Below are 25,233 nucleotides of genomic sequence, written 5' to 3' on the forward strand. Positions count from 1 at the left end.
CCGAGAGCAAGGACACCCCTGCCTGCATCCATGAGGCCTGTTGGCTCTCACACCTCACACCAGAGGTTTCCCATTTTTAAAATTTTATTTAAATGTAGACTATTAGTCAAATGATTGGAAAATCAATAATGAAAAATAGTGTTTTAGAGTTTTTCTCCTGGTACAGTGGCGCTTGTGGTGTGGGGGGGCGAGGGACAGGGCCCCCCAGCGGGGCTAGGATCAGCTCAAGGGGTCCTCTGAGGCCATGGGGATCGAGGGGTCTTTGGGCCCCGGCGCCGTGTATGCAGGAAGACCCCAGCCTACTCCTCAGCCTTGTCTCCCCGGGGCCCAGCTCTGCTTGGGCTCTGCTGAGGAAATGCTGTCCCATATCCTGCCCCGTCATAAATATGTACAAATCCCTGGACAGTCTGGGGCACCAGGCCTGGGCAGAGCTGGGGTGCCTGTCCCCACGCCTACAGCACGGCAACTCTCTCGGGGCAGGTGTCCTCCTCCCGACCCCCATCCCTCCGGTCACCGGCTCTCAGGCTGCTGCCAGCTGGCCCAGGACTCGGCGGAACTGCTGGGTGCTGTGGCCCAACTCCTTGACCCTGTCCACCATGTCCTGGGCGGCGGCGGGGGACGGGTACTGCAGGGCAGCGGCCTTGGTTGTGGCCACGATGCCACGCAGAAGGTCACACAGTAGGTTGCTGTAGTGGGTCACCTGGCTGCGCACGTCGGCCGCCTTGGCCTGCCGCGACAGCGTGTCCCCGATGAACACCAGCTTGTGGGCACTGAGGATGACAAACTTGCTGTGTGCCACGAAGATCTTGGGGGGCTGGTTGGTGGCCACGGCAGTGAAGAAGGCGTCCACCGCGTTGGTGAGGGTGGTCAGGTTGGCCTCGCACTGCTCCAGGTAGAAGAGCAGCAGCTGCCGGTCCGAGGACCCCAGGCTGCCTGTCCGCCCTGGGGCCAGTGGCTGCGCTGGGGTCCAGTTGGCCAGGTCGTGCTCGATGGGCCGGGACACCTCCTGCTCCAGCCGCTCGAACTGCTTCAGCTGCAGCAGAGGGAGAGCAGAGTGAGAACCGCGGCCGCACGGCGCCGAGAAAGAGAACGGGACGGCTCCCAGCGGGAGCAGGGACAGGCGCGGTCTCTAGGCCACAGGCAAAGCATGCGTCCGCAGCGGCCTCCCGACACTCGCCGGTAACTTCTGCCAACCTCAAAAGGTAGGATTCCATTTATGTAACATTTTGGAAACCATGAAATGATCGACACAGAACAAATGAGCAGCTGCCGTGGTTGGGGACGTCAGTCTCTGCTTACGTAATCGGGAAGCAATCACTGCGGGAAAGTGCGTGAAGGGGACACGGACCTGCTTTATACTCTCTGCAGCTTCCTAGGAACCTATCCATACTTCACAATGAATTTTAAAAGCCCCACATTTTGTCTTTAACATATACGTTGTAAAAAGATTCAAATGGGGACACCTGGGTGGCTCAGTCAGTTAAGCATCTGACTCTTGATTTGGGCTCAGGTCATGATCTTGGGATCACGGGATCGAGCCCTGTGTAGAATGTGCTCAGCAGGGAGTCTGCCTGATTCTCTCCCTCTACCCCTGCCCCCAATCACGCTTTAAATAAATTAATCAATTCTTAAAAAAGAAAAACTTCAAATACACCAACAAGCAGAAAACAAGACAGCTGTCCGCTGGTATCTCGGGTCCCTGGAAGTCACCCCTGGTAGAATATAATCCAGGTCTGTTATCTTTTAGAACCAAACACTGAAGTATTTGCAGACGAAAGGCTGTAACCTCTCCAACATGCTTTGCGGGGTAAGGCTGCCAGATACCCAGCTTAGCAGCCGTCCCGAGAGGGGCTGGGAGTGGGTGAACGCACCCAGGGGACTGCCTTCTTCAGTTTTATAAGGGAATTCAATTTCCCATTATAAAAACTTTAAACAGAAGAGATGTAGCGGGGTGTGCCTGGCTGGCTTAGCTAGGAGAGCGTGCAACTCTCGATTGCAGAGTTGTGAGTCTGAGTCCCACAGTAGCGATTACTTAAAATAAAATCTTAAAAAAAAGAAAAAAAGAAAGGTCATGGTATTTGTAAAACTTGTTACTTGTACCAAATGCTGTTTTCTTACAATACATAATTTTTTGAGTATTTCTAGGCTACATGGTCCATCTGCATGTTTTTTCAAACTGTCTTAGTCTCTAAAATACTTCTCCAATGTACTTATTAAAACAAAAATCCAGCTCCAAGTGGATCCATGCAGTTCACACCCACGGTGTTTGAGGGCCGACTGTTTTACGGCCGCCCTTCCAGCCCCGAGCCAGAGGGCAGGGGCCCGCCGTCAGCTGGCCTGTGTCAGCGCAGGGGGAGAGGGGCTCTCCACGACGGCAGCCCCCGCCATGCAAGCTGCCCGTGTGGACTGAGCTGACTGACCAGGGGCCTGCGGGGCTGTGATCAGCTGTGCACAGGCTCAGGCACAGATAAGTTCTGTTTCATCCAAGATTTCAAGCCTTCATTTAATTAGCAAAACCAGCATGGACTTGCCCCTTCCTCATCCCCGAAACAATCGGCGGCAACCTGGGGAGACTCACCATTTGGCCCCCTCAGCCAGGGAGAGGATGCACACTCACTTTCAGTTCGAACTCTTTTCCATTCTTTGACAATTCTTTTTTTAAGATTTTATTCATTTATTTGACACACAGAGAGAGAGATCACAAGTAGGCACAAAGGCAGGCAGAGAGAGAGGAGGAAGCAGGCTCCCCACTGAGCAGAGAGCCCCATGCCGGGCTTGGTCCCAGGACCCTGAGATCATGACTTGAGCCGAAGGGAGAGGCTTAACCCACTGAGCCACCCAGGCGCCCCATTCTTTGACAATTCTTAATAGCTACCTAAGATTTTACTGTATTGTTTGTTTTATTTATTCAAGCAATATTCTGGGGTGGGGACAACCGACACACGTGTCTACATTTTTTTTTAAATTTTTTTTAATTTTATTTATTTCTTTGGCAGGCAGAGAGAGGAGGAAGCAGGATCCCTGCTGAGCAGAGAGCCTGATGCGGGACTCGATCTCAGGACCCTGAGATCATGACCTAAGCTGAAGGCAGAGGCTTTAACCCACTGAGCCACCCAGGCGCCCTACGTGTCTACATTTGATGAGCCTGTACTGTAGTGGTGCTTTAGGTCCCTGGCCGAAGGGCACTCGACCTTTCTAGAGCTTTTCATGTATATTCCTATCTCTTCTTCCAGCTTTTAGTAATTTACCTTTGGGATCAAGCAGGTCGGTGAAGTGCTGTTCATGAAAGTAATTCTGGGAATACCCGAAATGTCCCACCAACAGGGGACCAGATAAATAAATGCTGGCACAGTCCAGAGAAGTCACAGAGTTTGATAAAGCGCATGTCCATTTCTTAAACTAATGGAGATTCCATACATCAGACAGATGATGGATGGACGGATGGATGGATGGATGGAGATACCTCTAATTATGAACTTTTATCCCTTTACAGAGTATGTTCCATGGGCCAGGCTTCTGCTCTTCCCTCCCTTAATTCTCACAATGACCCTGAGATGGACCCACTATGGTCTGTACCTTATAGCTGGGCCAATGGTGGCTCTGCAGGGGGCAGGGTGGAGCTGGGAAGCTCTCCTGGCTCTGCCATCCTCCCCATGCCCGGGGCGGGGGTGGGGTGCGGGGTGCCGAAAACCTGATAGGTGATTTTTCTGTGCTTACTTCATGCTCGTCTGTATTTTTTTTTCCATCTTCATAATCAGAATAAAGGTACCTTATTTATTAATTTATTTTTATAATCCCTTTCCTACCCTTAGGAAATGATCTGAAGTATGAAGAAATTCTGTATCTGCACACAAGTACAACAGTACCATTATAATCAGGGAAACTGGGTATGATGTAAGCATTTAATACTCAGACATGTCCCATGACCTTTAAAAACAACTGAGGAAGAATGTTTAATGCCATGGGACAATTTTGAAATAAAAGCAGATGTTCTGGGGCGCCTGGGTCACTCAGTGGGTTAAAGCCTCTGCCTTTGCCTCAGGTTGTCATCCCGGGGTCCTGGGATCGAGCCCCACCTAGGGCTCTCTGCTCAGCAGGGAGCCTGCTTCACCCCCTCTCTCTGCCTGCCTCTCTGCCTACTTGTGATGTCTGTCAAATAAATAAATAAAATCTTTAAAAAAAAAAAAAACAAAAAAAACAGATGTTCCTGCTCACAGACTCAAGCATGAAAACATAGAGGCTACTCTGGACGCAGGAGCAGAGCTACAAACGAGCCCCAGGGTACCCCCACTGCTTCAGGGGCCTTGTTTCCTGCCTTTTTACACTTTTCTCTGTGTTCCCATGTCTACCACGATCACTCTGATAATAACACACAGAAATCCAACAGACGCACGGAGACAGTCCTGTGGCAGGGAGGGCCGTGGGAGGCTTGGCTCCAGAGGGGCTGCTGGGCTCCCCGGCCCCAGCCCAGAGAAGGCATGCTTACCTGCTGCAGCTCCAGCTGGCCCTTCCCCTGCCGCATGATGTTGCCCTTTTCCAGCAGCTCTTTCTGGGTTTTCTCAAACTCTTCCTTCCCCTGGAGGCAAGGCACAAGGACTGGACTGAGTCAGGAGCCCCATGGGCCTGGGGGAGCGCAAGGCCCTGTCGGCAGCCACCAGGTGGCACTGCATGCCAGACCCATGCTCGCAGCAGGAACAACCTCCCAGGAGGCCAGGCCATCCTCCCCGCCCCGGCTCCCATACCAGGAATCACATTCAAACCCTTCCCCTTGGCATACAGGGCCTGTTCATCCATTCCTGACCACTGGGCCTTGGCACCTGCTGACTCAACCTGAAATGCTCCCTACTGGGGTACTCGGTTGGCATCTGGGTCTCTGTGCTCAGAGGCCCACCTTCCCATCTCCTGGTTTTCTTTCTTTCCCAATGCCTGTAACAATCTTTGTTTTTGTTTATACTTCAAAATCCCTCTCCCCACACACAAGAGAGCTGCTTCTGTCCTGCTCACTGGAGCAGCTCAGCCCCTGCAAGTGCTCAAGGGTCGTTCCTGGCTGGCACTGCAGGGCCTCTGATGACATGGCCACGTCAGCCCAAAGGCCTGAGGCGGGTAGAGGACTGGGTCTGGGCGGGGGTTGCATCTGGCCTGGAAGGTCAGAGAGTGGGCACAGGGACTCACTGAGGCCTACTGGGGCCCAAATTCTTCTTTTGGCCACAGGAAGACTCCGTGTGGAGGGGATCAAGGTGCCCAGGACAGGGGTAGCAAACTTAGAGACCTGAGGAGGCCAGCAGGCTTCCGCAGGAGGCTCCCCTGGGAGCCGGCACAGGGCCGGCACTTACCTGCAGGTGGACGTAGTCGTAGTCCTCCATCCAGCCCCCCTCACTGTTCTCATACTGCCCATCCGGGGAGTCCTGCGAGGTGAACTTAGGGGGTGAGGGCAGGGGCCGGGACTGGATGCTGCTGGCCTTGTCGATGGGGTTGGGGTGCAGGGGGCCGCCCCCCTCTGGCCCCCCAACGGGGGCCTTGGTCCGTCTGAAGAGCAGCGAGGCATTGCCGTGCAAGAAAGAGGCCAGCTGCTTGGCGTCCTCGGGCACAGCCCGCGAGCAGGCCACCAGGCGGTCCACGTCTTCGGGAGTGGTCCCCGCGCCTCCGCGGCCCCCCTCGAGAGCCTGCCCGTGGGCCACCAGCGTCTGGTACACGTCCTCCATCTTCTGCAGCTGCCGGCTAAGCTTAGCGTGCAGCGTGCGGTCCGACGTGTGTGCGGCATTGCCTATGGCGCCGCGGGCGAACTCCAGCAGCTCGTGGACGGCGCCCTGCACGGCAGCCACGGCGGCTCGCAGGTCCTGCCCCGGCAGCTCCTGGGGCTCGGGGGCGCAGCGCCAGCCCCCGCCGGTGCCCGCGCTGCCCGCCAGGTCCAGCAGCTGGGCGACGGTGGTGCTCACGGCCTGCTGCAGTCGCGCCAGGGCCTCCACCGCCACCTCCAGTTCCAGCGGCTCGCGGCCCGGCCCAGCGGCCTCCAGGGAGGAGGCCGACTGGCTGCTGCGTGTGCTGCCGGTGCTGGAGGCTGACAGCCGCTTGGCCTCGCTCGGGGGCTCTCGCTCTGCGGGCGGCGGCACCGCATACACGCTGTCGTCGGCCACGCTGCCGTCGGCCGCCTCAGCGGGGAGGAGCCGTTCGCGGGGCACGTCGTAGAGGGGGCCGGGGCCGGGCCGCCGCAAGCCGGGGGGCACGTCATAGAGGTCAGGAGCGGGCGGGGGCACATCGTACACGTCCTCGGCTGCCAGCGAGTCCGGGGGCGGGGCGGCCAGGACCAGCGGGTGGCGGGTCGGGTCGAAGGGCTTGGCCTTGGCGAAGGCGGGGGGCACGTCGTAGGTCTCCTCACGGAGCAGCGGGCCATCGGGCACGTCCTTGCTCACGGATGGAGGGACATCGTACACCTGGTGGGCAGAGGATCGGTCAAGGCTGCCTATCCACCTGCCCAGATGGAGCCCCCGGGGCAGGACTGGGCCACTCATACAGATGCAGCACCCGGTGTCCTGGTTCCTACCTACACAGGTTAAGGTTAAGAACCCAACTCTGGAGCCAGCCCTGAGCTCAGAATCCCAGCTCCACCGCTTACTGGCTGTGTGACTTAAGGCAGGCGACTCAACCTCTCTGTGCCTGTCTGCTGAGCTGTCAGAGGGGAGAACCCACTTACAGGTTTGTGACCAGGATTACAGGAGTTTGTTCACTGTGCAGCTACAAACACGTGATGAGAGGGCAGCTGTGACACCACCTCGCCCCCATCACCCCCGTGTGGTCTCTGCTGTGCACCAGGAACCTGGCTGATCTGTGTGTTGTATTTACGGTGACAACACCCTGCTTCACCCAGGACAGTGACGGTTTGTTCCTGATGCCCCCTCATAATTCCTGGTCCCCGCTCACTCTCAGAAGGGTCCTGCTTTGAAGAACGAACTCTGTGGTCTCCTTGCTAATATCCTGTGTGATCCCCTCAAGAACCCATGAAAGGCCCATGAGGGGGGTCTTTGTAGAGATGAGGAAGTGGAGGCTGGAGCGCTCAGTCTGCACTTCTGTCACAGACTGAGGGGCAGAGCCAGGGCCTGCAGACGGCGGTCCCCACCCCCGGCCCACACTCTGTCGCACCCAGCCCTGTATACACACCAGGCCCAGCTCCCCCCCAACTGCTTACTGCGTGGTGGGTGGACAGCGGCAGGCCTTTCTCCACACTGGGGGGCACATCGTATACATCCAGTGATGGGTCCCGGCCATTAGGGCCCTTGACAGCCATGGGTGGTGTGTCGTAGACCTGAGGCAGAAAAGATGTGGTGACACAGGTGCCACTGCCAGGGCCACCGGAGGGTACAGGAAGAACAGAACCACCACAACACCAACCCCAGGACAACCCTGGCCGGGACAGGGGTAGCCCAGCTCCCTAAGCTGGGCTGGGCCAAGGTGCCCCCAACTCCTAGACCCAGTACCTACCTCTTGGCCATACTGGCTGGGCAACAGCCCCCGAGCAGGAGGCACGTCGTAGATGTCCTGAGGCCCTGGGGCCAGCAGGTGGCGGGGGATGTCGTACTCGTCCTGCTCTGGCTGGGAGGCCTCAAACACATAGCCCTGGCCCACACGGGTGGGCACCACCACCTGTGGGCAAGAGCCATCTGTCACCAACCTGTCACCACCAGCCTGGAAACCATCTTCCAGGACCCACCGTCAGGTCCCCAGGGAGAGTCTACGCAACAGGGGCGGTCTCCGAGGGTGGCCTTGGAGGCCTGTGAGAGACAAGGGCGTTCTCATCCTCTGTGTTCTTTACCCTTTCCTCGATGTGATACAGCATCTGGAGAGCACACGAACCCCCAGGGTTTGTCCAGAGTCGTCTGGTTCTAGCCAGGAAATGACAGTAGTCTACAGCTGGATGACCTGGGAAGTCCCAGAGGAGGGTCTGCCCTGGACTGAGATGGCCCTGCCTGATGTCACCTCCTAGCTGCCCCCTCCCAACTTGGGGGACAAACAGAGACGATGGTGCCAGGCTGTGCCCATCTAGAGGTAGCCTGCAGGAGGTCCCAAGGGCTGGGGCGTGATGCCTCCAGAAGCTGGTGCCCCTGCCCTCAGCCACTGAGCACATCCTGGGAAGACTCCTGAAGGCAGGCCCACCAAGGACTCCCACTCAGGGCCACTCTTGGGCCCTGCTGGAAAGCTGGGCGTGGGCGTGAGGGAGGGGTCAAGACTAGAGCCAAGAACCCTGCACTCCCCAGCATACCACACCCAGAGGGCCACCCAGACCATCTCTAACCCAACAAGGGTAAGACCTAAGTCAGGGGACGCTGGCTCTGAGAAGGGGCCAACACATTCCCCTCTCTGGTACCCTTCCCTGGCCTGGCATCCAAGACAGCAAGCTGCCGAAAGTAACCCACGACAGTCTCTTCTTTCCAGGCACGCATCCTGGCCCTGCAGGGGCCGGGCCGAAGTGGGGTCTGGGAGCCACCGCCCAGTGGGAGGGGCTGGCAGGATCTAACCCAGCGCAGGGCAGGGCACGCCTCCCCCACAAGGCTCCCTGCTCAAGCGCTCTGGGACAGAAAGGCCTTTTGTTCCCTAGTCAAAGGGGATGTCTGGAACAGAGTTGACTCAGGACCTCCCCACACATCCCTGGGGGCAGCAGGGCTGGCCCTCGGGCTCGGTGCTCCCAGAACCCGGCATCCCGGGCCTGCAGCGGGCCCCACGGCACTGACAGCGGGCCCCGCACACCCGTGTCCTGCGGATCTGCAGGTACTGGTTACTCCGAGAGCAGCAGAGCACCCCAGGCCTGGGGTGTGGGCACTTTTCTGCACAGCCCCGGGCTTGGCACGGCCTCCGCTGATGAGGCCTGTGCCCTCCTCCCAGGCAGCCCCGGAGACAGTTAGCTGCTGGGGTGAGTGCCGGGCGGGGGGGGGGGGGGCATTCCCCGCCCACCACACTCCACCTCCAGCGTGTCTGGGAGTGGAGCTGGCGGCCCTCCCCAGACTCATCTCCCTCCTGGAGCCCCAGACTTGAGTCTCCTCCAGAGCTATTTTTAGCCACCAGAACCTGCCAACAACAGGACAGGCGGGGCAGGCGGGGGCTAGCAGGACGTGGCCGGTTGGCAGAGCTTTGGGGTGAGACCCGAGGCGTCTCCAGGCCCCGCAGACAGCAGATGCCCCACGAAGAGCCCCCACAGTGCGTCTCGAAGACAGAGCCAGCGGGGAGCACTGGCGGAGAGGCTCTGGGGCCGGACCCTGGGCCTGGGCCGTCGGCAGCCTGCCATCCATTGCTGCGCCGAGCCGTGACAGGAAGCAGCTGGACGGGCCAGCAAGTGCTCTCCATCAGAAGGAAGCGGGAAGGCAGCCCCCGGTGAGGAAAAGCTTGTCAGAGAAACCTACTCTCCGGAGAGCTGCTGAGCCCGCTAATCACAGGCTGCCCCACTCTGCACCTGAGGCCCCATGAGCAGGCCCCCGAGATCCCCGGGGGCTGGGTGACACAGCCAGAGCCCGGGAGGACACACAGAACTCCTGACCGAAGGCCCTCAAGCTCCCACACAGACACATCTCAACAGAGAGAGAACACACAAAGACACACACGAGACCCAAGCTGGGCTGGGCGTATGCAGAGAGCAGGGGTGAGCCCAGAGACCCCACTGGGAAAGGCCACACACTCTGCCACCTTCTACCTGGGCCGGCCGGCCCCCTCCAGGCCGCTCAGCTACTGGTCTCCCCCTTTCTGCAGAGTGGACGTGACCCCATGTGACCCAGAATGGCTCCGGCCCACTCCCCTCTAGAAGCCTCGGCATCTTCCTCTGGAGCACTGCTGGAGTGCTATGGGACCGAGTAGGTGACAATCTAACCTCTCACCCAGACTGAGGGACGTGCTGGACACGGGTCGCTTCCAAGCTCCTGGACTCCCAGGAGGTACAGGACTGAGCTCAGCTGTGTCTGTCCAGGCGCCTGACCCAGCACCACAGCTGTCCCCTCGGCACAGCTGCGGCCCCTAACCCAGAGGCACTCCCCCACAAGCAACCTCACAAAACACGTTCCTCTCTGGGGGCCCCATCTGCTTCTGCTGTCAGCGTCCCTCTGGCTACGCCCCAGCCTGGAAGGTGCTAATGCAGTGGTGTGGGGGTGCCCTCTCCCCAGCCACACATGCCACTGGGCCCCAGGCTCCTGGCATCTGACCCTTCCCCTCCTGGCCAGCAGCATCACTCGCCCCGGGCTTCCTGGGGGGCAGGACCTCCCACCCCACCCACTGTCCTGGCAGGGTCCCTCCTCACCCAACCTCACCTCTACCCCCCGAACTAAGAGCCTGTGTTTCCCAGACTTCTGAGGAGCAGCACAAGGTTTATGAAAGCACAACCCGGAAATGTGGGCAAAGAGGCCTGTACCGAGACATTTACTGCCTCACTGTAATCCAGACCCGTGCGATCAGAAACCTCCTGGAGCCCGCCCCAAGGGGAGGGGCGACACAACAAATCTGAGGTGCCCATTACAATCACCTTAAGGACCCAAGAAAATGCTTCTGCCATCTGTGGGACTTACAGTCTCAAAAATGCAAAAGTCTGCATACAAATCTGTTTAAGACATAAAAAATATGCAAAGATAAAATGTGCCCAAATTTCCACTGATCACCTCTTGACTGGGCAATCTCCTCTCCAGGCTTTTTCTTTTCTTTATAAGACTTAATTTACTGATTTGAGAGAGCTAGAAACAGAGTACGAGCAGGACGCAAGGGGAGAGGGAGAAGCAGACTCTGCACTGAGCAGAGAGCCCAACACGGGGCTCGATCCCAGGACCCTGGGATCAGGACCTGAGCCAAGGGCAGACACTTAATCAACTGAGCTACCAGGTGCCCGTCTCCAGACTTTTTCTAGAGTATATGTTTTCTAAGACAAATGAGCACTGCTTTCATGATCAGAACATAAAAGCAGAAGCTCTCGAGGCTGCCTAGACCAGGAAAAACAAGGCTTCGCAGGGGAGGACAACCCGCCAGGCCAGGGCCCTCAGGACACAGTCCTGAGCAGCACTACCACTGGGCCCAGCCAGCTGAGCCCAGATGTCACCTGAGAGCCAGAGCCTCACCTGGGAGGGTCACAGAACCCACAGCCAAATTGTGGGCTCAGGTCCACAGCCCAGCACATGCTCCCACTGCTGTTTCCTGGCCCACGGGCTTCCAGTGCTTGGAAGGACTAGGGCACCAGGACCAGCCTGTCGGTTTAGGGAGGAAAGTGGGAAAGGGAAAGGGCATGCCCCCCAGGGTGTGTGTGAAGCGTGGAGTGTGTGTGTGTGTGACTGAGTGTGAGTGTGCAGGGGATGGACTCTGGCCTGTCCTGAGGCTCTCCAGCTGGGCACTGCTCTCTGGGTCTCCCCATGGGGTAGGTGTTTCCCCGGCAGGGCTCTGCTTCTCTCCCTAAAGCCACCTTGGGAATGGCCTATCTGGGCTCTTCCAGTCCAGCGTGGGATACTTCTGCCACTGGCCAGGCTCTTGCCAGGCAGCTGAAGGAGCAAGCAGGGCAGGAAGTGTGAGCTAGTGACCCTGGTGACCAGGGTCCAGGCGCCTCCTCTCAGCCAGTCAGCCTGATCCCTGGCCGAGTCTCCTGGTCGCCATGCTGTGCCCCAAGGGCAGGCGCCCCCATTAGCCCTGGACACACCCTGAGAACAGAGGCTCAGGGCCATGGGGGGAGCACCCACCCACTCAGCCACTGTCTCTTCGGGCATGGTGGCTCGAGAGGAGACATGGCACAAACACGAGGCCCGGTCTGGGTGGCAGGGAGTGGATGCTCCGAGTTCAGCAGCTTCTCCCACGGGCCAGCTACTGCCCCAGAACCTGGCCTCTCCCGCCAGGGCTTCTGGGGCATGCTGGCTGCTGGGGTCTCCCCTCTGCAGAGGGCTGAGCTGGGCAGCGGGGCTGGGCGGGCTGAGGGCCCTCCCTGCTGGCACAGGCTGGGTTTCTCAAGGTCCTCCTGGCTGAGCTGGAATGAAGAACAGCCATGGAGGGGACAGGGAGAGCGGGTGTGGCAACATGGTCCTCCAAAGTACATGGGACGCCTCCTCTGCTTCTGGGCTCCCAGAAATTCCACTCCCCAAATCTTCAAGGGACGTGGGCACGGAAAGACACAGGCCAAAGGCAAAAAGAGGCTGCTCCTGTCTCGGCCAGGAGTGGGCTAGGGGCTCCCTCTTCGGTCAGCCTCTTTCTCACGCGCGGATGGACTTGGGGGTACAATGCACAGGCAGGCCGGTGTGGAGCCAAGGGTGCTGCCCCCAGGGCCCTATCCCCCGGCCCAGCATCCCCTGGCAACAGCCCACACGGTGTCCTCTGAGAGGCCCTCCTCCGGCAATCCCACCGGCAGTGTCCTCCCCACGGCCTGGGTGCCTGTGGAGCCAGGAACGGCCGGAAGATGCGTTCCACGCCCACCCAAAGAGCGGACACGCACACCCAGAGGACTCATGGGAGCCCCTGGGCACAAGGCGGCCGGCCTCTCCGCTCCGTGTGCCTCCCTCCCCTGCTGGCTGGGACGCCGACACGCTGGCTGGAGCTCACGAGGCAGCCATCCGGGCCCGGGAGATGCAAGCCCCGGGCCGAGGACGGCGGCGTTAACAAGACGGACTGGGGTGGGGGGTGCCGAGACTCGTGGAGGTGCTTCCTCAGCCAAATGGTGACACGTGAGAAAGCTAAGTCTCTGACTCCATGTACTCCTATGGATTTTCGGCCGTGCCTGCCCGACCGCCACACTGAGTTCCTTCCTTCCAGTGCTGCCCCCAGGGACCCCTTGCTCTCCTGGTGCCCCCCACCCCACTGGGCCCTGCACCCTGCCCTCTGTGGGCCGAATAACATCACTAGAACATGGAGTAGGCAACCGCCCGCCGTCAGGCAGGGGTCTGGTTGTTCTGGAGCATCAAGCCCCCGCCGCTGGGCTGTCCGAGGCGCACGTACACACACACACACACACACACACACACACACCCCGCTGCTTAGGGTTCATGTGCCCAGTCCTGCCGGCCCACCCCTTCCGGACTTCCAGGCCTTTGACAGACACTGCATCTTTTGCTGGGGACACCCTCCCACTGGGGTCTGTCTGCTGAAGGTCACCTCACAGTCCAAGGCCAGCTGGGATCTCTTCTCTGGGAGCTGCCTGTCCATCTTCAGTAGCCAGATAACACAGTCCCCAAACACTCACCTCCTGTCCCCGCCCAGACCAAACATGCAGCTGTTGCTGGAGCCCTCGAGACCCCAAGGGTCTGGCCTGGGCCCAGAAACCAAAGCCTGGGGGTGGACTGCCCGCTCAGGCCAATACAGCCTTACCTTTGCTGGTGGCTTCGACCCCTCCCAGCTGCGCGTGTCCATGGATGGGGGAACCTGGTAGATGTCATGCCCTATCCCAGCAGCAGGTGGCACCTGGTAAATGTCCTGGGCGGGGCTGCCAGGCCCTGGGGGCACCTGGTAAAGGTCGGGGGCTGGGCTGGGAAAAGGGTGATGGGGCATTTGCTTTGAGAACGTCGATGTCTGCTTCGCTGGGGGGGACTGGAACTGTGGGCTGGGCCCAGGCGCTTGGTAGAGGCCTTGCTGAGTCTTGCTGGGGGTGGGCACCAGGTAGACGCTATCGGGCTGGGGCTGGTATGCGGCAGGAAGCATGGGCGTGTACTGGGCAGCCGGGGTGTGGAGGCCAGGCTGGGGTTGGGCCGCAGGGGCAGGTGGGCCAGGTCCGGGTCCCGCCGGCTTCTTGTCATGCATGCCCACCAGGATCTTCAGGCGGTTTCCGGGCACAATGCCTTGGCGCCCATGCAGTGAGCAGAGCCACCAGCCATCCAGGCCCTGTGTGTCCCGCTCCAGCACGGTCATGATGTCGCCCTTGCGGAAGGAGAGCTCATCTGGGGACTCGGCCACGTTGTCATAGAGGGCTTTGGCCAGCACGTTCTGGGGAGAGAGGACACAGGGGTGCATGAGGATGGATGCCGGGGGCTCGGCAGACCGCCCAGCTGCCACCCGAGGCAGCTAATCTTGGCACTGAGAAAGGATGGTCTGAGGAGATTCTGGGGCCTCTGTCCCTCCTGCTTCCAGCAGAGATGCCCAGCTGATCCCAGCGTCTCTCAAATAAGCCTGGACACTACCTCAGACTCCTCCAGAATGCAGCTGCATTCTACACTCCAGGGATGGCACTCCACAAACTCCTGGAAACCACTCCAAAGTGGTTTAGCGGCGCTACAACCTGCACCAACGCTGAGGAGGACAGCGAGAGTGACAATGCTGACCAGCAGGTGCTGGGAAGAAAACAGGACGCACACCCTCCCTGCTCCAACCCCCGGGGCCTGCTGCCCCGCCAGCCAAGAGGAAAACACTGGAGTGTGGGGAGGGGACCTGCCAGGACAAAGTCGTCATCATCTGCAGACCACATGACCAGCTCCGTAATAATGCCAACAAACCAGGACCAGCAACTGATGAGAGAGAAATACAGAAAAGCCTGCACCACCACCACCACCAGCTACTCGTTACTTAGGAATTAATCAAGCAAAGACAGCAGGAGACCTCAGGGCAAAAAGTGTGGACGTTCTGCCAAGAGGCTCAAGGAAAAACCTGAATAAAAGAGAAAACACACCAAGTTCACGGTGGGATGACTAAGCACTATGAAAGGCCAATTTGCCTCAGCTTACTTAATAAGTTACAACTGTAACAAAAATGCCAGTTTTTTTTTTTTTTAAAGGAATTTAACCAAAGAAAAAGAATCCTTCTAGAATTAACGGAGAAAGAGAGGTCCTTGAATAAGCAGGTCAGTTCTGAAAATGAAATGCAACGGAGCACACTCTTTTTGGAGTATGAGGACGTGCCAGGACTTTGGTTCAGCGAGCTCGCTGGGGACCAGTACCCCAGGACAGGGCTGGCTGACAGCCCGGCAGCAGAAGCCCCACACGCAACCCTTCATGGCAGCACCCCAGGGCAGAGGGCAGGCCAGGGCTGTTTCACAGGTGGTATTAGGAAACTCATTCATCGGAGGAAGAAAAATCAATTCGCACACTCGCCTCAAGTTATAAACAAAGAACAATTCAAGACCCACGAGTCAAAGACACAACTCTAACAAAAGAAAAAACTGCAGAGAATATCTTTATGACCTTTTATACAACTATAAAAACAAAGACCGCAAAAGCACAAAACATAAGGTTAACAATGAGGTCAAACAGATCCAACCTCACCAAAGCGGAATGGTTTCCACCAGGGGGAGGCGGGTAACCCAAAGCTGATGGGGTAACAGGTCACCAAACGATGAGAGAGGGATGAATCTAGAATCTGCAGCATTCTACATATCAGCATCTAACATATCAGCAAGGCAAAGACAAGACAGGCACCAATGGAAAACCAACAAGATACAAACAGCGCGTTGTCCGGAGGAGAAACGACTGGCTAAGAGCACCACGGAGGCTGCGCAGGGTCCCAGCTGGCATGTGAGGACACATCTGCCACTCTGCTCTGGGCTCCAGCAGGTGTCCAGGTATCCAGGGAGGGAAGCCAGCCACACCCCCCTGAGTTAGAGTAGCAAGCCCACAACCCTTTATGTAAACATTATAAACGTCCATGAAACACTCTACGTATTTTGCAGGACTGCAGACACATGACACCGGCATGTATGCTTCTGGAAAAGGGACAGGCAACAGGAATCAATGAGGAAGATACGGCAAAACAAGAAAGGGGTCTCATACGGACAGCGGATGACCGAAGAAAAGCAGTACCCTCCCCTGGCCCTACTTTTTACCCTGTCATTCTCCTGCTAATTCTCCCAGCCACCCAAGAAGCAGGCGCTGCTGAGGGGCTCTCTTAGTCAGCAAAACCTCCTGGAGAGGGACAGGAGCTGCACATGGCCCGGGCACAGAGAGGTCGCATTGCTAAGCAGCCTGCGTGGGACCTGGGGAGGGCCTTGGGGGTGATGGGGTAGAGGCAGGAGGACCCCAGCACTGGCAGACACCAAGCTGGCAGGCCCAGAACCCCGCTGGCTCCTGTGTTCTCCGTCCTCAGTTTCTGCCCTGCCGCTCCCCTCTGGCAGGTGCCAGGATCAGGGTGGACCCAGAGATTTCAGAAGGTCCCAGAAGGGGGTAGGAATGAAGGGGGCACCTGGGTGACAGGAGGCCAAGGGCTGCTTGGGCCTCCCAGGGAGGGGACAAATGGGGATCAGCTGGGAATCCATTTCTCCAGAGCCACTCAGAGTCTCCAGACCCAGAAAGAGCCAGATGCTGGGGGCCAGGCTGGGGGTAGAAGTCAGCCCAGGTGGGCAGATCACAGAGAGCACAGAAGCGGGTTCACTCCGGCACTGTGGCTAGCACCGGGGCAAAGGTGCTCGAAACTGCTGGGTGTTGCAACACTGCCCACATCACAACTGTGATGGTCACAGACGCACGGAAGCATTAACTACATGGTCACAAAATGTCACCCGAACTTAAAAAAAATGGAGAAAGGGTAAGAATAACAGTGTGAATGTTTGGGACAACGGGGGATGCTTTCTCTTCCTGTTTTTCAGAATTTCTCAGTTTGTATTTAATGAGCATTTCTTGGCTTGGGCTTTGAAAAAACACACATCCTGAGAAAGAACAGCGGACTACCTCCCCGGCTCCAAGGCAGGATGGGACAGAGGCGGCCGAAGTGGGTCCAGAGGCCACAGCCCCAGGAGGAGCAGGCAGGGGCAAGGGCCATCCTGCAGCACTTGGGGGCCTATGGGCCCCATCCCCAGGCTGCCTGCAAGAAAAGCAAGTTTCCCAAATATGGTCTGCAGCCTGCCTTGGGGAATCACATCCCGTCAGGGGGCGGGACACCGGGCCCACCCTCCTCCCCCTGTGACCCCAGAAAAGAGCCACCCCACTGGGTCCCCCCCAGCCCCTGCCCTGGTGACCACAGGAAGTGCCAGCAGAGTGAGTCACAGGAAAATTCCCCTCTAGCCCAGTCAGAGGGGGCGGGGTGCAGACGGAAGGGACTGCCCCTCAGAGGCCCCTCACCTCTCAGGAGGGCAGCTCAGGGAAGGCTGGCAGCGGGGTCTCGGCCAGACCCCCCCAGGCAGTGCCGGCTGCTCAGGAAAGCTGGGAGGCTCTGCCGAGGGCAAGGTCTGGTGGGGAAGAGGGAAGAGGGGGAGGGTCTGCCCAGGCCCAGGAGAGCTACTGGGGCCTCCTGCACCCAGGGTGGCCAGCCCCCACCCCCTTGGCGTGAGCTCACTGAGCAGTCAAGGCCAACAACGACTGCAACTGTATATAGTCTGGGGCGGCTGGAGCCAGGCCGGGAAGCACCTCCAGGGCTGGGCACGTGGCACAGAGTGCCTGGCACCAGGGGCGCCTCCGTCTGCATCAGCGGGTGCCCCCACCAGGAGCCCCAGAGGCAGTCTCTCTGCAGCCCCCTTGCTCCAGCTGGCCGAGCACCCCAGCTTTGGGCCTCTAAGCCTCCCCAGCTGTTCCAAGACGCGTTCCTCCTTGCTCCTCCTTCCTTCGGAGTCGCTCAGCGGCGGCGCAAACCAGTCCTGGGTCTGGCCTTCCCTCCGCTGCTGGGTGACTCTGAGCAAGTCCGTGAGCCTCTACGAATACCCAGATCCCCGTGCTAAAAGGACAGTCCTGGTTTCATAGGATTGTTCCTTTGTTCCACAAAAAATCTGACTGGCTCCTGCTTTCTGCCCGGTGCTGGGCCAGACTCCGCAAGACAGTGCAGGCCTAGCTTACGCAGGCCCCTGTCTGCATGGGGCTTACCTTTCAGTGAAGCAAAGAGCAAATGATTTATTAGGGTGTGTGTGGGGGGGAACTGGGGCACCTAAAATGATGTGGGAGACAGGGCCACTGGACATAGGGCAGTCAGAGAGGACCTCCCCAAGGTGACATTTCAGAAGACTCATGAAGAATGAAAACCAGGCACCGGGACACCAGCTAGGGAAGAGTGCACAGGCAGAGGATGGACAAGAGCCAAGCCCCCCCTCCCCAAGTTAAAAAAATTTAAAAAGCAAAATAAAGAAAGAAAGAGCCAAGGCCCTGAGGGAGGAAGAGGTTGGAGGGAGACAGGGTTGTGGCCCTGGAGTGGCAGGTAGGCCGGTACTGGTGAAGACTCTGGGACAGTGCCTGGAAGCTCAGGAAATGTCATCAAACGGTGGCCGCCCACGGCAGGTAAGGCCAGCCAGGGCAAAGCCTTCAGACAGCACCTGAGCATCTCTACTCCGGACACACCCCCCAGGACCCAGCATGCAAGAAGGGCCAGCCCCCCAGAGGCTGGGCCAATCAGGTGCTTCTCCCCACCTGTTAGGGGGCTCAGCCGTGACCTCTAGAGGTGCCATCACAGTCTGGGCGGACACCACCAGCCATCTGTGCACAGGGACCACGAAGAGCACTGCCTGACTCACCGCAAGGTTCTGGCCAACCTCATCCCTGCCTCAGGAAACCTTCCACAGTGCCCCACTCCTCCAGGGACGTTACCAGGCCTCTTCTTGGGCACGCACTCCCTCTCACCCCCAACTCCAAGTGATGACCAGAACTCTTGTTACTGCCTACTTCTTGCCTCTGACCCCGGTGCCCAGGATGGGGGGTGGGGCTGTGTCCTTCAGCACGGACCCCGCAGGCACACGAGCATGGGGCCTGGTCCTCAACGGGCAGGCTTAGCCAGACGTACCGCTTGCAGAAGCTCGAATCCTAGCCTCTCTGGGAGCCGCCAGGAGGACCCTCTGGGGCTCACTCACCCCAGAAGGACGGGGAGGTGATGCCAGCCTGATGCCAACACTCCCCAGGCAGAGGCCGGCCCACCAGGCCTGCTCAGAACAACACCCTGGTTGTTGCACACGGGAGCCCACAGGGCCGCCCCACAGACCCTGCCTGGCTCTTAGAATAGCGCGCATTGTGTCCTTGGGGCCTGTGGGCACCAGACCCACCGGGTGGGGCAGGCTCTCAGACAAGGCGTCACTGGGCTTCAGCCGCAGGTGGGCGCATGTCTGGGGGACTGCAGCAGCCATCCACCGGCTTTGTGGCACTCTTCCTTGGCTTCGCCAGCTGCCTTGGGGAGCGCTGGATACGTTCTCGGTATACCCCCAAACCCTGACTCCAGGTGTGACCTGGTGGTTGGGACTGGCGAGAAGAAACATGACCGAGAGGTTCACAACAATAACGGTAACGACGAGCTCTGTCGGGGTAAGCTCTTCGCGTACTCGAATCATCCCTTTTAGCCTCATGGGACACTGATACTTCCACCTTACAGACAGGGAAACCGAGCAGAACTGTGACCTGACTTGCTAGGGACACAGGCAGATCTGTGCCCTGTGATAAAGCAGAGCTAGATGGCTCCCGCAGTGACGCTTAGCTTCCTAGAAGCCAGGAGGGAGATCTGACAGGACCCTTTCTTTCCCCTGGCCCTCAGTCCCAATGCAACACCCCAACACACACACACACACACACACACACACACACACACACACACACACACCTCCCAGCCCCAAGCACAGAGCTTCCCACACAGTAGTCACTCGGGAAACACTAGTTCCCTTCATACCCAGAACCATCTCACACTCAGGCCAAGATTATTTCTGGGGTATTCTGTTTGCTTGTCCCAAGGAGCCCCCATGGCTAATGGATACAGGCCCAATGCCCGTGTGTCTGAATGGCAGTCCGCATCCACAACCCCTGCTCACTGGTGCCCTTGGAATCCCCCTGGAAAGACAGCAGCCCGGGGCCCACTCGCCAGGGTCCTGACCATCCCTCCTACTCTGAGGACAGTCTCCTCCCTTCCCAGAGGTCCTTGGTGGAACTCCGTCCCAGCCAGCCTGACCATCACTCCTCTAATACACCCAGGAACAACTGATTAGCCTGAGTCTGGGCTCAAGTCCTCAGTGTTGACTACCAAGGAGCAAAACCATGGGCACCTCTATTCCAGAGCCATCCCAAGGGGAGCGCAGCTCCTGCCCTACCCACCTCAGGACAAGGCTGGGAACCGTATGTGGGTCCTCGGCCCTCTGTCTGGTGCTCAGCACCTAGAGGGCAGCTCTGCTGAAGGAAGGACTAAGAGCCGTCATGTGCTGGCCACCGCCAGCGGCTCCCTTCCGCAAACACGAGCTCTGGCTGCAGCAGCTGCTGGATATGCTTCCCTGTCCCCAGCCGGCTCAGCACTGGAGACAGCACCCTGCCCCCACCCCTGCCAGGGCATCCCAGACACTGTCCCCGGGAGGCTGGCAGAGAAGGAAAAGTGGCATGGGCAGGGCCCTCCTGCCAGGGCACAGAGCACCTGCAGCGGTCACACACCGCAGATGGTGACCACAAGCAAACCAGAGAAAAGGCACCCAGAGGGTGGAAGGCAAAGTCCCGGAGCCTGCAGCCCACTCCCACTGCCAGCAGCTTGGGAAGGGTCCCCAACCCCTCTAGAATCCTCCCCACTGCCACCCAACCCAGGCAAGTGACCCAGGCTGGCAGAACCCTGACCTCCACACTTGACTACCCATTCATTACTCTCCTTCTCTGTTTCTGGAACCTTGCTGGAAGGACTCGGATTCTGGAACAGCCGGTTCACTACTACTGACATTTGGTCTCTCAGAGAGACCGGCATGAGGCAGACCTTCACTTCAGGGACAACACCAGACTCAGATATGCCATCATGGAGGGGCAGAGGCAGAAGGAACAGCCCCAGCAGGGACAGGAGGGACCTCACTCCTTCTAAGACCCCAGTTTCTCTACCTTGACATCTAAAGCCCCCTGCAGCTCTGCCACGCTCCAGTCCTGAGTGGTAACTTTCAGCAACCCTTCAAGCAGCACCAACCAACTCAGCAGGAATGGAGGGGGACACAACGGTACAAAAGTGGGGTTCTCACTCAAATTAAAGTATCAAATCCCTGATTTCTAGGATACACAGTAGAGATGAGGGTCTGATATGGGGCCCTGTCACCCCCCTGCCCCAGGCTCGAACCTCACTCCTCACTTACAAGTGGAAGAAATCAGGGCAGCAAGACAGGAGAGCCAAGGCCTCTCTCCAGTGCCAGAAGGCCCAGCCCTATCCCCCTCCTTGAAGGGTAACCACCCTTCAGCCCCTTATTTGGGGGCCCTGAGGGCCCAGAGAAAGAGAAGCTTGCCCAGTGTCTTTGCTGGAGAATGATCCCTATCACCCCAGCCCTACACCTTGCTCTCCAAGTGTCCCTCACCCCTCTGGGAAGCCTCCTGGGGAGCACACCTGGCCTCTGCTTCTGGCCGCCCCAACTGGTTGTGGGCTCCTGGGAGCTGGAGGAGGGAGTTTTCCAGGCCCATGAGAAAAAGGTGATGGGAACTCCCAGAACAATGGATGCCAGGAGGGGACCACAAAAGCACAGTCCTGGACCCAGAAGGACCCCACCAAGTTGGCAGCCAGCAGAGCATGGCAGCACCCCAGGGCCCAGAGCACTCCCAATCCAGGGGTGGGGGCGGGAGAGCACACATGAGGCCGGGCGTGGGGCTGTACTGGGAGACTAAGCTCTGAATCCAAGCCCATGAGAACAAGTACCTCTCCCTCTCTGTGCCTCAGTCTCCCCATGTGGATGACAACAGAGAGAGTAGCTGTCTCGGGGCCCTTCCCACTCAGGAGGCCCTAGTGCTGCTGCCCTTACTTCTCGCCCCTGTCCAGGCCCAAGGAGATGATCCTGGCAGCCCACAGCCCTCACACCCTGGTTCAGTACAAACTGTAACGGCCAGAGGCTCCAGCTCTCCTCCTGGAACCAAGGCTGACTGTCCCGGCAGAACCTGGCCCTGCCCTGCCTCCACCCAGTTCCCACGGGGGCTCCTTTGTGGCCCCGGGCAAGCGGGTAGTGGGTGCTGCTGCCAGGAGGGCATGTCAGCAGCTCCTCCCAGCACCCAGCACACACCTGCTTTTCTAGGCCCTGCCACCCTGGGACCCCACATCATCAGCTCTTGAGCTAGGAAAGGAAATGGGACACAGGAGGATGTGTCTCCCCGCCCCAAGGATGAGGAACATGTCCCAGCCTGGCTGAAATCTGGAGTCATGCAAACAGGGAGAGTGCCTCCCAGCCTAGACCTTCGGGGCAGGGTAGAGAAAAAGAAGCCCCATGTCCCCAAGATTGACAAGTGAGCCACTACCCCCACCCAGTCTGGGACCCAAGACCCCAAAATCTCCCCCAGGCAATAACCCGCCCAGGGACCCCAAGCACCCCAGCCCTCAGCAAGTCTTAGTTTCTCCAACTCCTTCAACAGTGCTCTGAGCTGTGCCTCCAACAACAGTGAGGGGCTGGGCACTCTGGTGCGGCCCTGCTCCTCCCCCAGCTCCACACTGAGACCTCGAACGCTGGGACCAGGGTCACAGTGTGGCCCTGGATGCCGCCGCCAGGAGGCTTCTACCTCAGTATTTGCAACCAGGGTAGGTAAAGGCGGAAAAGCGCCTACCCCCAGGCCGGGGATCCAAGCGCACACAGGCCGGGGGAGAATCATTAACAGACCCAGGATTTGCTCTGCCGCAGCACCAACATCTCGGTCACCGCGCACTTGCTCGCTCGATCCCTAGCCTGGGGGCGGGGAGGGGGAGCTCCCCACGCCAAAACACACAGATGGACCAAGGAGGGACTACCAACCCCCCGCGTCCTGGAAATCCACGCCTCCTGGAAGTTCATGGTCCAGGGAATCTCTGACTTGTCCCTGTTGCTGAGGAAACTGAGGCTCGGAGACGGGTCTCGCAGGCCCAAGGTCACCCAGCAGGCGGCGGCCGGCAGGGGGAGAGCGGGACTCCGGCCAGCAACTTTCCCGGATCCAGGAACTTTCCTGCCGGCCAGCGGCCCGAGTCCCGCCCTTCCAACCGCCCCGTGAGCACGCAGGCTCTGGGATCCTCCGCAGTCGTCGCCTCCGCGCGCTCCCGCCACGGCGGAAGATGGGCTCCAGGACCTCGGACCCCTGCCCGGTCGCGGCCCTGCGGAGACTCCAGCGGCCAGCGGTTCCCAGGACCCGCAGGTCCGGCAGGAAATACCACTCATTTAACTCTCACTAGGGACCGCCCCGCGCGCGGGCTGGGCGGCCGCCTGGAAGCCGGTACGCGGACGCCGGCCGGCGCCCGCAGGAGCCCGGACCCGGCCCCGCGCTCCCGGACCCCGGCCGCCCACTCACCAGGTAGTTCATCGTGTCCGGCCGAACTGGGGCCCCGCCTCCCCGCAGGGGCGCACACCAAGCTGCCCGTGCCGCGCTCTCTCTGGGCCGCGAGAAGGCCGCAGCCGCCCGGGTCCCGGCCTGGGTCCGACCGCTTCAGCCACCAGGCTGGCTGCCGCCACCACCGCCCAGAGAAGGTCCCAGCTCGCTCCGCCTGCCGCCGCCGCCGCCGCCGCCGCCGCCGCCGCGGCCCGACCGGCCCAGCCCGGCTCCCAGCATGCCCGGCCGCGCGCGCCCATTGGCCGCTTCCCATGCAAATGAGCCGCCGGCCGGCCCTGGGGGCGCGAGCGCGCGCCGCCCAGTGGGACCGCCCCAACCCCCCTCACCGGGCACCGGGCTCCAGGCGCCCGCCTGCTACCAGCTTTCTAGGCTGGCACGGGGGATGTCACCTTTTCTCCAAATGCACGTCCCCCGCCCTCCATCAAGGGCGAGAACGCGTCCTTCCTCACGGGCTAAGCAAACGCATCCTCTTCTGGGAAGACCGCTGGGATTACTCCCCCCACCCCCAACATGCGCCCCTGCAGCCCCCATGCAGCCCTCAAGATGCTGGCCTCAAGTCGACTTCTGCCTTCACCTCCCACCAAACCGTGGGCATTACGCACGTGTCCATAGGACCGACCGATCAGATATGAATCTATTAACGAGAAGGGGCATACCGCAGCTGGCAGAAAACGAATAATGACCCCCCTCACCAACTCTGGTCAGGCCCACCGTGAAAGCCCCAGGAAATGACGACTCAAGGCAGGGAGGCTGGGAACTCCAACAGGTCCCATAATGAGGCACAGAGCCACAGTTCCACCAGACATGCCTGAGGGTCCGGGTCTACCCAGCGTTGAGGAGCTCACCACCTCCCCCCTTCTCCAGTGAAACGAACCAAGTGACCCTGAATTGTCCCCCATGGTCTCGGTTCTGCCCTAGGAGTTCTGCTCCCACCCCAATCCCTCAGTCCGTGCTGTCCAGGCCTAATGGCATGCCCAACAACATGGGGGTGGGAGGCAGCCAGAAATGAGAGGGAAGGAAGAGGCACCCCAGGGAAACTGAGGGGAGAGCACCTTGGTTTTAGCACCTAGGCTGCAGAATAGTGACCGTCACCCCACACAACACAATCAGGGTATGCCAGAGTCTCTGAGCACCTCCAGGGTTGCACAATGGCCTGCAGCAAGGTCTAGGGTAGAACCAGTGCAGTGCCTTATCTCCAGGATCCTCAGCTGTCCCCCTAGACCATTGGCTGAGCTTACAGACACCATTAGGCAGCTCACAATGCCAGAGAAGCAGGGGGTCAAACCTGGCTTTGCCCTGCATGGCCTAGAAAATACATACAAGCCCAAGATGGACCCACAGCTGCCCCTACACCTGAAGCACCTATCTGACACCCAGGGCTCGACTGACCCAGCCCCTGGCCAGGTGTGCCGCCTCAGCCCTCTCCCATCTGTAAAAGGAAGGCATTGGGCTAAAGGCCCCTGGACAGCTTGTTCAAAATCACATTCCTTGGGGCACCTGGCTGGCTCAGTTGGTAGAGAGCATGTAACTTTTTTTTTTTTTTTAAGATTTTATTTATTTATTTGACAGAGATCACAAGTAGGTGGAGAGGCAGGCAGAGAGAGAGGGGGAAGCAGGCTCCCTGCTGAGCAGAAAGCCCGATGCGGGGCTTGAGGTTCTCCTGGGTCTCCCCTCTTGTGGACAGAGGAGGTGAGACCAGTCCTCATGGCCTGGCAGAGAACCCAGCCTGCAGGGCTCCAGGCGGGTCTCTGCAGGAGTGGGCGGGGACACAAAGGGCCTGGCCCTACTCGATCCTAGCTGGCCTTGGGAGAGAGAGGAGATGGCTGGCTGGGACCAAGGGAACTGGAGACCCTCCCGACTCTGGCTCTGGATTAAAGCAGCGCTGGAGGCGGGGTCGCTGGTGTGGGCCGGCAGGCGGGGGAGGGGAACCCTGCTCAGGCAGAGGCATTTCAAAAATTTGCTCCTTTTCCACTTAAACTCCCTCCCACTCCCCAAGCCTGTGCCTCCCAGAATGGCATTTCCGCTTTGTAATCAAGGCCCTGGAATCTGTGCCCCACTGTGATGGAAGGGAGGTAACTGGAAGGGGAGAGGGATGCCCACTCCCAGGTCTGCAGGTAGATGGGAGGGGGAGGGGCAT

At 59.2% G+C, this 25,233-nt stretch overlaps 1 protein-coding gene across 1 annotated transcript; it reads right to left on the minus strand.

The window, feature by feature from the left end:
* Positions 1 to 70: 70 nt before the first annotated feature.
* Positions 71 to 23,364, minus strand: BCAR1 (BCAR1 scaffold protein, Cas family member). The gene is given in 8 exon segments (XM_032324248.1): positions 71 to 1,033; positions 4,487 to 4,576; positions 5,334 to 6,431; positions 7,184 to 7,300; positions 7,477 to 7,638; positions 13,300 to 13,911; positions 23,058 to 23,078; positions 23,080 to 23,364. Coding segments are annotated over 8 exon segments (2,883 nt in total). The 5' UTR covers positions 23,350 to 23,364; the 3' UTR covers positions 71 to 520.
* Positions 23,365 to 25,233: the final 1,869 nt, after the last annotated feature.

The sequence above is a fragment of the Mustela erminea genome, chromosome 19 (genome assembly GCF_009829155.1).
Source record: "Mustela erminea isolate mMusErm1 chromosome 19, mMusErm1.Pri, whole genome shotgun sequence".
Lineage (NCBI taxonomy): Eukaryota > Metazoa > Chordata > Mammalia > Carnivora > Mustelidae > Mustela > Mustela erminea.